At 36.3% G+C, this 12,022-nt stretch overlaps 1 protein-coding gene across 6 annotated transcripts in view; it reads right to left on the minus strand.

Annotated features, from left to right (window-relative positions):
- Positions 1-1,323: 1,323 nt before the first annotated feature.
- Positions 1,324-12,022, minus strand: part of LOC127633682 (brain-specific angiogenesis inhibitor 1-associated protein 2-like) — a 78,517-nt gene continuing 67,818 nt past the window's right edge. For 5 of the 6 annotated variants that reach the window (XM_052112937.1, XM_052112934.1, XM_052112936.1 and 2 more), the window contains 2 exons: positions 8,397-8,434; positions 1,324-4,766 (listed from right to left, as the gene is read on the minus strand). In XM_052112937.1, the coding sequence (XP_051968897.1) occupies positions 4,712-4,766; positions 8,397-8,434 (93 nt within the window). In that variant the 3' untranslated portion in view covers positions 1,324-4,711. The remainder of the gene's footprint in view (positions 4,767-8,396; positions 8,435-12,022) is intronic. The other variant, XM_052112935.1, reaches the window with a different exon arrangement.

Here is a 12,022-nt window from a genome sequence, read left to right on the forward strand (position 1 = left end):
TTTTGTACACTGAACTCATTGTCATGTTCAAGAAACCAATTTGAAATGATTCGAGATTTGTGACATGGTGCATTATCCTGCTGGAAGTAGCCATCAGAGGATGGGTACATGGTGGCCATAAAGGGATGGACATGGTCAGAAACAATGCTCAGGTAGGCCGTGGCATTTAAACGATGCCCAATTGGCACTAAGGGGCCTAAAGTGTGCCAAGAAAACATCCCCCACACCATTACACCACCACCACCAGCCTGCACATTGGTAACAAGGCATGATGGATCCATGTTCTCATTCTGTTTATGCCAAATTCTGACTCTACCATCTAAATGTCTCAACAGAAATCAAGACTCATCAGACCAGGCAACATTTTTCCAGTCTTCAACAGTCCAATTTTGGTGAGCTCTTGCAAATTGTAGCCTCTTTTTCCTATTTGTAGGGGAGATGAGTGGTACCGGTGGGGTCTTCTGCTGTTGTAGCCCATCCGCCTCAAGGTTGTGCGTGTTGTGGCTTCACAAATGCTTTGCTGCATACCTCGGTTGTAACGAGTGGTTATTTCAGGCAAAGTTGCTCTTCTATCAGCTTGAATCAGTCGGCCCATTCTCCTCTGACCTCTAGCATCAACAAGGCATTTTCAGCCCACAGGACTGCCGCATACTGGATGTTTTTCCCTTTTCAAACCATTCTTTGTAAACCCTAGAAATGGTTGTGCGTGAAAATCCCAGTAACTGAGCAGATTGTGAAATACTCAGACCGGCCCGTCTGGCACCAACAACCATGCCACGCTCAAAATTGCTTAAATCACCTTTCTTTCCCATTCTGACATTCAGTTTGGAGTTCAGGAGATTGTCTTGACCAGGACCACACCCCTAAATGCATTGAAGCAACTGCCATGTGATTGGTTGATTAGATAATTGCATTAATGAGAAATTGAACAGGTGTTCCTAATAATCCTTTAGGTGAGTGTAGAATGTGCATTATAATAAAGGCAGCATGAGTATGGAGTACCATCAGCATTTTAAGATGTATTACAGTGTGCTGTGCTGTTATACAAACCTGGCCAAGGGCAATATATCCTTCAGCTATGAAAAGCTCTTTTGTTTAATAATGAATGCTAAAACCTTGTAGATGAAAATGTAATTGAGGCGTGTTTCAGATTGTAACACCCACTTCAGTGAACTTTCTAAAAATGTATAGACAACCACTTAAACCTGCACATATATTAAGATGTTAAAGATTGAGGCTTCACTATGAGTTGACCATTTCAGTTACTTTTAGAGACAAATGAATTACATTTACAGACAGTTTCAAATTATGTAGCTCGTTCTTTATTGGGGCAAGAATAAAGACATCTTGTCAAATAAACATTGTGTTTAAGAAGGAAATCAATTTAGAAGTGAGGGCCATTTAAATAAAAAAAAAAACAAGGTTCAAGATAACTAGAAGAAACTTTTATTAAGAATTTTCAAGAGTAAAAAGCCTCCATACATGGTCATTTAGCAATATTACACTGTTTTGGTGTCCCCCCAAAATACATGCAATGTTAGAGTATATACTTGTCTGTTATTGTTGTACTTGCTCTCTTTTACAACCAAAAGCGGGAATTCCAGAAGAGTTTTATTTGATTTGTTTAATGGACAAAAATGTGTTTCTCTGAGCTACCCAGGGTCAGTGAGAGTGGCAGCCGTATCTCGGCCTTACTCTAGTGAAGAAAGAAGAAACATTGGCACTGGCTTCCAGTCCTTGCCATCTTACTGCTTTTGTCTCTAAATTCATCAAAACAGGGATGGAAAGTGTTGGCAGAGCTATGGCAAGACGCTGGTTTAGTTACACAGACAAAGACAAACGGAGAGCAAAAGTGCAGGAGGATAGACACAGTTTGGGTCTGGTTTTGAGGAGGAATAGTTCACCCAAAAATGAATGTTTTTATCATGATTAACACATCCCTCATGTTGCTCCAAGCTCGACTGGATCATCGAGCCGGAACCAGATCAGTTGCTGAGTTCTGAATGGTATAGTATAATATCATACAACTCTTACGCCTACTATTTAACCATATGTCATTCTGAACCCAGCCAGTATTCATTAAAAAGTTTCAACCCAAATAAACGATTCACTCCTGAATCATGCCCGGGTCTTTGAAAGGGCTGGGGGGGTCATTGCCTCCCTATTTTCTATGTGGCCCGCCTGTTGGCCAAAAAGAGAACATTCAGCCCACCCTAAAGTTCAAAATGCCCCTCCAAATATTGCATACTAGTACCGGCCCTGTCCCAAGTCAGACAATGAGCATGTTAACATGTCCTACAATGTTACACTGATTATTATGCGTAATAACCCGACAACGCAAGGTCACATAAATGCCAAAACGGTTTTCTCTTATTGTGGTAAGGCCAAAAACTATTGTTAATCAAAAAGGAATCAGCACACATAAACCGGCACTCTGGCAGCTTATTCAGTGTGTGTGTTTGTGGTGTGCATGCCTGTTTGCATTTTAAAATGACAATCGCCGAAAATCGCGATCATTTCAAATGTAAGCACGATTTTCTTGTGTTATAGGATTTTGTGTATGAGCAGACGTTTTATCGTTATCAGTGCACTATTGTTCATAAACTCACAATTTTAAATGTAATGCCACAGAAAATCTGCTTATTATCTGACTGATTCACTGAATATGGTGTCAAATTGTCTCCCTTTGTGTTGCACAGAAAGTTGTGCTGTTTTGTGCATTTGAGTAAATAATGACAGAATTTTCATTTGTTGAGTGAACTATTATTTTAAGCTGAAAACAAATGTGAAAGTAATAACACCTTTGTTACAAAATAAATGTACAATTTGTGCATCATACTTTGTGGTAATAATGAAGGTGCATTTTATTCAGCTGTGCATCACCTTCAGTAAAACATCTTGTCAGACACAACACTGAGAAAATGGTAAGAACCTTTAAACAATCATGATCACTGACTAAGAGGAGACAAGCAAGGTAGTATTTCTATCACAAAGTGTCAAACATCAACACTATCACCTCTTATATGTGACTTAATCATAAGTATTTATTTTTATAAAAAGGCAATTTCAGTTCCTTTATTCATTTCAACAGTTCCTTTTCATTACAACAATGGTAGTATGGTTTCAGCTTTCCCTCCTGTGAAAAAGGTTAAAAAACAAACAAGTGTTGTGTAAGTGTATTAAAAGCAAGTAAATATCATGCTAACATAATGAAAAAAGATGGATGTTATCAAAGTTGATTACTGCCGGTATTTACCCGTCTTTTAAATAAAAGGCTGTAATGTTTTACTGTACAGGGATCTTGTTGAACAAATAAAAAAAGTCATGGACACTCATGATTACATCAATACAATTCCACAGTTTTTTAACAAATGTTTGGTATTTACAAATGTAATTTGCAATGTACAAGGCACTGGCTCATATAGAGTTTGGATTATATGAAGTCTTGGCATATTATGAATATGGATGTATAGCAGGAACTACTCTAGATCATCTAGTGTACACTAGTCAGTAACACGGAGAGTACACTGAGAGTAGTTTAGCAGTTCATATCTTTAAACCTGTGATTATAAAATGGAAAGTTCCAACTCTAAATTCTGATTGGATGATCTGCAATCAATTATAATGATTCATTTATTCATAAGTATTCATAAAAAATGTATGTCTTTAACCATATTGCTGTTACCACCATTTTATAAAAGCAAAACATTTTGCTTGTGGTTGCTATTTGGACATGGATATGTAGGCACCAGTTGTCTTTTCTTTTATGCATGAACCATACATCTACATCACTATTGCTAGAGTTCTAGAAACAACCATCTTTTTTCACGTTTTTTTTTTTCCTTTTAGTTGCAATTCAAAGAGTTTGTTCCAATTCAACTTGTGGCTTTCAGAACACACAACAGTCTTCACCTGAGACACAAGGTCAAATACAGTACGGCGGCCTCATGTAAATCAGAGAAAAATGTAAATGTCTGTTTTAATCAACACAATGCATTTAGAATACAAAACCTAAATTAAAGGTAAAAACCTAAATTATATCCAAATTATATATTATGAGACCACTGAATTCCCTTTACATCAGCAATGTAAACAATGAAATATAAAAAATGTAAATAATTACATTGAATTCATTCAATTGTAAAATGTAAAAGGCATCAATTAATTCAAAAACACCGGATGAATAATTTGGTACATTTTTAATATGCTCACATTCCTCAAAGTATAGTTTTAGTTATTAACATGATTGTTTTTGGGATAAACCCACCGGCCACAAATAGTGTTGCAACACCAAATGTAAACTTATTAACACGCCAGCTGGCAAAAGTGATGCATTTAGTTTATACATTGCCGACATGTACAGTACATGCATGAAAGACAAGCAAGGGATACATACTGTATAGACAATTCCTCAAAGAAGTCCATTTTAATACTTCTATTGAAAATCAACTCAACATTATCATGAAAGGAGCGTATACTGAGGAATGTCAACATGGAATACTCAGCATTACAGTTCCATTAGTGTATCTGTCACGATCTCCAGGCTGCTTCCAAAAGGAAAAAATAAGGGATTTAGGATGGAGGGGTGGATATATATATCTTCATCCTCAGTGGGTGGAGTGAAGGGAGATGGATTGTTGAGAGATAAAGGTAGACATGGGAGTAAGTGTGGAGAGAGGAGAGGGTGGTGTCTGTCTGTCTGTCTGTCCTCTCACACTGTCGAAATCAATTTGCCCTCCGCACTGTGAAACAAAGAGAGGGAGATGCTGCCAGATTGGGTTTGGACACAGACACATTGAAGCACAGAGAGCATAAAGCACTGAGGTTAATGTTACTGATAATACTAATCTCTCATACTGCATCTAACAAACATGTGATGGGCTGCATTTCCTACAAGACAGATGTGTAGTTTGATATGCAATGCTATGTTTACTTGGAATTCTGGTAATGGGTCATTAGGTGAGAAAAACAAATGAATCATTAGTTTCCAAACATTTTATTTTTGTATTTTAAGGTAAAAAAAAATTAAAAATACAAATGAAAATTTTTTTAAATACATCTATCTATCTATCTATCTATCTATCTATCTATCTATCTATCTATCTATCTATCTATATATATATATATATATATATATATATATATATATTTATTTATTTTTTTTACCTTAAAATACAAAAAAAAATATTTGTATTGACATTCTTGAGTAAGAAATTGATGATATTTGTAAAAATAAATAAATAAATATATATATATATATATATATATATATATATATATATATATATATATATATATATATATATATATATATATATTTTTTTTTTTCTTTTTTTTACAAATATCATGAATTTTTCAGTCAAGAATATCAAAAAGTTTTTTTCAGGGTTATAACACATCAAATTAACAAAATGTGCCTTGTCATAAAAATATACAGGTGAAACTCGAAAAATTAGAATATCGTGCAAAAGTTCATTAATTTCAGTAATTCAACTTAAAAGGTGAAACTAATATATTATATAGACTCATTACAAGCAAAGTAAGATATTTCTAGCCTTTATTTGATATAATTTTGATGATTATGGCTTACAGCTTATGAAAACCCCAAATTCAGAATCTCAGAAAATTAGAATATTACATGAAATCAATAAAAAAAAAAAGGATTTTAAATGTCGGCCCTCTGAAAAGTATAATCATGCACTCAGTACTTGGTTTGGGCCCCTTTTGCATTAATTACTGCCTCAATGCGGCGTGGCATGGATGCTATCAGCCTGTGGCACTGCTGAGCTGTTATGGAAGACCAAGATGCTTCAATAGCGGCCTTCAGCTCTTCTGCATTGTTTGGTCTCATGTCTCTCATCTTTCTCTTGGCAATGCCCCATAGATTCTCTATGGGGTTCAGGTCAAGCGAGTTTGCTGGCCAATCAAGCACAGTAATACCATGGTCATTGAACCAGGTTTTGGTACTTTTGGCAGTGTGGGCAGGTGCCAAGTCCTGCTGGAAAATGAAGTCAGCATCTCCATAAAGCTTGTCTGCTGAAGGAAGCATGAAGTGCTCTAAAATGTCCCGGTAGGCGGCTGCGTTGACTCTGGACTTAATAAAGCACAGTGGACCAACACCAGCCGATGACATGGCTCCCCAAACCAACACAGACTGTGGAAACTTCACACTGGACTTCAAGCATCTTGGATTGTGTGCCTCTCCATTCTTCCTCCAGACTCTGGGACCTTGGTTTCCAAATGAGATGCAAAATTTGCTCTCATCAGAAAAGAGGACTTTGGACCACTGAGCAACAGACCAGTTATTTTTTTCTTTAGCCCAGGTAAGACGTTTGACCTTTGAAGCCCATGTCCAGGACCTGTCTGTGTGTGGTGGCTCTTGATGCAGTAACTCCAGCCTCAGTCCACTCCTTGTGAAGCTCCCCCACACATTTGAATGGCCTTTTCCTGACAATCCTGTCCAGGCTACGGTCATCCCTGCTGCTTGTGCACCTTTTTCTTCCACACTTTTCCCTTCCACTTAACTTTCTATTAATGTGCTTTGATACAGCACTTTGAGAACATCCAACTTCTTTTGAGGCTTTCCCTCCTTGTGGAGGGTGTCAATGATGGTTTTCTGCACAACTGTCAGGTCAGCAGTCTTCCCCATGATTGTGAATTCAACTGAACCAGACTGAGAGACCATTTAAAGGCTCAGGAACCCTTTGCAGGTGTTTAGCTGATTAGAGTGTGACACTTTGAGCCTACAATACTGAACCTTTTCACAATATTCTAATTTACTGAGATTCTGAATTTGGGGTTTTCATAAGCTGTAAGCCATAATCATCAAAATGATATCAAATAAAGGCTTGAAATATCTTACTTTGCTTGTAATGAGTCTATATAATATATTAGTTTCACCTTTTAAGTTGAATTACTGAAATTAATGAACTTTTGCACGATATTCTAATTTTTCGAGTTTCACCTGTAAAAATATCAGATTTTTACAAAAAATTCACAATCAAATCTTGAGGGTCTAAATGTTTTATAAGGTTGTTGTCAACATAAACAACATGGCTACCTAAATGTTGGTTACAATACATGACTTTTATTCGATAGACAAAGGTTATTCAATCTGCTGATTCACTGCTTATTTATTAGGTGAAGAAATGTTAATAAAAGATAATTTAGCACTTCTCATGCCAGGATATTAGGAATACACCACATTACATATTTTTTAATTTAAGCTCCAGAAATCACATAATGACTTGGAATGCAGAAATTGCAAACATGTTATTCATAGAAGAGTTGAATTCCAGTAAATATTTTTCATGAATTATTTCTTTCTTTCTAAATATTTTAAAAGGTCTGGACAAAAAAATTAGCATCAAGTCAATGTACTATATTTCTGAAAAGGATCTAAACACTTGTATTGTGAAAATGGAGCCCATTACTTCAAATGTACCATGGGAGTATAATCTACATTGTGTGAAGGACTTTATCAGGACGCCACAGCAGACTACAGCTTTTAAACTAAAATGTCCTTGAGAATGGGAAAAGTGATTTTCCTGACATTTAACAGAAAATTAAGACAGAAAACTATAGATACTAAAAGACTACTGAACACATACACAAATAGACAGCAAAAGCAAGAATCAAAAAGCAAGAATGGAAAATTATCTGTGATTTAAAAAATAAATACAAATAATTATGATTTGAAAATCATTAATTTGTACCTGCTTCAAATTTTGTGATACTATGTTATTTGGGATATAGGCTGGGAAATGTCCTGATTCCCCATAGATGACCCCAAAGGGTTTATTTATTTGATTTGAAAATCATTTAGTAACACTTTTAACAGCACCAATCTGCAGCAGTCTTGTTCTTTGAAATTATAGCGAGATCACACATGGTGCTTTAAACAATTAAATCAGAGTCTGATCATAAAAAATAAAAAAAATCAATAATTAAAAAGCAAAGCTGCATTATATTTGAGAAATTCAATGTCTCTCATCTATGGGAAATGACCAGGAATCATATTATGTGAGGTTTATGAAACCCATTTAAACAATCAGAGAGGTTTCTCCTATGTTCAATATGGGTTTAGGTGCCCTTGTTTGGTCACCCGCCCACCTTATCATGTTTGAGCTAGACCTTCAGAAACGTCTGTTAAGTTCGTCTGTTCCAGCTGCAGGTCAAGCAAACAAAACCTTTTGCTTGCCATAATTTGCCATGGTTTCATAATATTTATGTGGCATTTTTTTTTTTTTTATTCAAATAAAAACAAAAAAGAGGAATAATCAAAACAAAACAAAGTAACAACGTAAATAAACTTACGTCAAGACAAACTTAATAACTTTTTCCATATAAGTGAGTGTAGAATCAATTTGAGTCAAAAGAGTCAATTTGAATCTTACCTGGTTTGGTAACGAGACTCGTAATTCTCCAACCCTTGCTGTGAAGGAACAGAGAAAACCTTTTAAAGGTGCACTTGGTAATTCTAATCCAAAACACTTTTTGTCAAATTCTGCAAATATCTCCTCAAAGTCTGCTAGCTGTCCGTTCTTGTGGGTGGGCTGAAAAAAAATCATGTATTTGTACACAGCCCTGGCTCTGTAAATGGGACAAAAACAAAGTGGATTGGACCAATCAGCAACAGGGGGTGGTTTTTGCATGTGCACAGGATAGGAGGTAGGGGCAGAGTGGGAGGGAATTTCATTAGAAGCGTGATGGCAAATCTGGCTGATGCAAACTTTCTAAGCTCCAAGGAGGACAAATGGCTGAGAAACAGACCAAGAGAAAAAGGTCAGACAAATATAAACTAAAAAAGAAGGATTATAATATATCGAGGGCTAGGAGCCGCGTCAACATTGTCAAGGCTTTTCAGAGGTGGAGAGACCTCCAAGAGGTAAAAGGCTTGAAGATGAATGCAGAAGTTGCTCTTTTTCTTCTCGATAGGTGGGTGACATACATTTTGCTATGTTTCACAAAACCCATATATGCTGTTGTTGTGATGTTAGATTTAGTAGCAGGCGAGTTATGAGTGTCTGGAACTGGTGTGTGTAAAACCGTCTCGTCTTGTCTGCAAGTTATCTTAGCAGCAGCAACTTACTGAATTTGGGGAGCTTCCAAAGAAGCAATAAAAAAAAAAGGGAGGGGTGTGTTTGTTTTGGCAGTTGAGTTTGAAAATCATCAGAGTTTCTCAGGAATCGCTGTTTGCACCTTTAAAGGGGACCTATTACTCAAAATTCACTTTTACATGGTGTTTGTAAATGTGAGTCGGCAGTGTGTGTACACAACCACCCTACAATGTTAAAAGTCCACCTACTCCTCTTTCTTATTTCTATTAATCAAAAACAGTGTGTCAAAATGAATGTCGTTTCTGCTCTAACGTGACGTCACATTACCCACGACTGGTGACGGACTCCACCCTATTATCATAGATCCTCCCCTGAGTGATCTACACACAGTCTGCCATTTTTTACACGCTGGAGCGGATACAGTGAGAAGCACAGATCATAAGTGTTCTGTTGTTGGCTGTAAAAGTGAACATAAGAGTTTTCATGTACTCCCGGCATCAGAGCCACTGAAGACGCAGTGGACTTTGTTTTTGAAGGAAATGTGCCCCAAAACATACAAAAATGTGTGTATGTTTGTGCAAATCATTTTACACAGGACTGCTTTGTGAATGAGTGTCAATATAAAGCAGGATTTTCAAAAAAATTGATTCTCAAGCATGGATCAGTACCAACTGTTCATGTTCCAGCTCTATATCCTGAAGATGTAAGCATCACACTTTATATTATGTGAATGTTTGCAAATCCCCTTTTCGAATGTGCTTGTTAGCTGATTCCACGGCTAATGCAGCTAAAGTTACCATTGTCTCTGATTGTATATACACAGAGACCAAGCACGCTTACTGTCAGTTACCATTGTCTCTGATATATATTCATACATATGTGGCTGAACTCTGGTTTTTACGCTGTCAGTCATATTGGTTCTGATTTGCTGTTGCTGTAATATCCAAATCACAAGCTGTAAAGGCACAGCCCTCTTCCAGAAAGGGGGCGGAGTGCAGCAGCTCATTTGCATTTAAAGAGATACACACGAAATCAGCGTGTTTTTTTTTTTTTTTTTTATAATTTTGTTTATTGAATTTTCTTAACATACAAATATAACAAGACATCAACCCCCACACAATAAAAAAAAAAAAAAAAAAAAGCTCAGATTTTTATATTAAACAGGACCATACCATAATATGGCACATTTTCCAAAAGATGAAGAAGATGACAAAGATAAGGTTAAATGACCAGATAATTACACAGTTACAATGTTCCTTGAAATATAATAGGGCGAAGACCAGGTTCCAAAGCGTCCAGATATGGGGACCAGACTTTGTAAAACTGGCCTGTTTTCCCATGTAAGACATAGGTAAGGCGCTCCAGGGGAATCAACTCAAAAATTACCTTGTGCCATCCTTTAAGGGATGGAGATTTATCACTGATCCAATTAAGTAAAATATTTTTCCTGGCAGCAAATGATAGAATATTATACAATTTCTTATTAGCAGCCAAAGTAATGCATCTATTAGGTATACCCAACACCAGTGAGACTGGGTCAAAATCTAACTGAATATTAAAGATCTTTTCCATCTCCCTAGCACCATAGACCAATACCTTTGCAGTCTGTTACATGACCACAGACAATGTGTTAAAGTACCTATTTCAAGTTTGCATTTTAAACACATTGGCGATAAAGAGGGGTTGAAAAAATGCCTGCGGTTAGGGAAATATGAAGTCTATGAATGATTTTGAACTGTATTTCTCTTATTAGTGTACAAACAGATATTTTTTAGCATTAGACCAAATGGCTTCCCATGTTTCATCGTCAATGTCAGTAGCTAACTCTTCTTCCCATTTAGTTTTAATACTCTGTGTATCAGCAGAAGAGATTGAGCACACTAAACCATAAATCCTGCCCAGAGACATTTTCCCTGATGACAAAAATAATAATCTTTCAATAGAAGAAATTTCACAATTTCTAACAAGTGTTGTTTTGTTAGTAATATAATGTCTCAATTGGAGGAAACGAAAAAAATCTAATTTGGACAAATGATACTTCTGAATTAACTCCTCAAATGACATTAATTTATTGTCAGAAAAAATATCCCCAAGCTTACCAAGTCCCAAACAACACCATCGTTTAAAACCATCATCCAAAATTCCTGGGGTGAAATCAGGATTGTTTAGTATTGGGGTAAAGAAAGAAGTCAATTTAGATCTACCTTCAAGTCTACATGCTGATCTCCATGCTTTCAGAGTATTTACTATAATTGGGTTATCATATATCTCTTTTATTTTTTGAAAACTTTTAACAAAAAGAAGAGCTCTTAAAGGAAATTTTGAAAAAGAAGATTCGATATCCAACCAAGTAGAGGAAAAATCATTCCTGACCCACTCTGCAATGTATTTCAGATGGGAACTTAACTGATACCTCTTAATATTTGGAAAATCCAACCCCCCCATAGAACTTGGCAGATAGAGTACTGACATTTTAATCTAGGCTTACGTTTACTCCATATAAAGGAAGTTAGCCAGCCATTCAGGCCCTTTAATGTCCTATTTGAGAATAGAATAGGAACCATTCGAATAGGGTATAATAGTTTTGGTAGAACAATCATCTTTACAAGTGCTATCCGACCTAGCCAAGATACTGGCAAGGAATTCCAGCGTTCTAAGTCTAGCCGAATTTTCTCAAATAAAGGAACAAAATTAGATTCGTACATCTGCTTCAAGGACGAAGAGATAAAAATACCTAAATAAATAAAACCTAGAGGCGACCACTTAAAAGGAAAACAGGGTGTAATAATAGGTATGGAAATGAGAGTACCTAAAGGCATAGCTTCGGATTTAGCTAAATTAATTTTATAACCAGAAAAGGTACTATACTTGTTGATCAACTCGATTAGAGCAGGAACTGACTTCTCGGCCTCAGATAAAAAAGCAATACATCATCAGCATAAAGCGCAATCTTGTGATGTTTA

Source organism: Xyrauchen texanus, chromosome 40, assembly GCF_025860055.1.
Source record: "Xyrauchen texanus isolate HMW12.3.18 chromosome 40, RBS_HiC_50CHRs, whole genome shotgun sequence".
In the NCBI taxonomy this organism is placed as follows: domain Eukaryota; kingdom Metazoa; phylum Chordata; class Actinopteri; order Cypriniformes; family Catostomidae; genus Xyrauchen; species Xyrauchen texanus.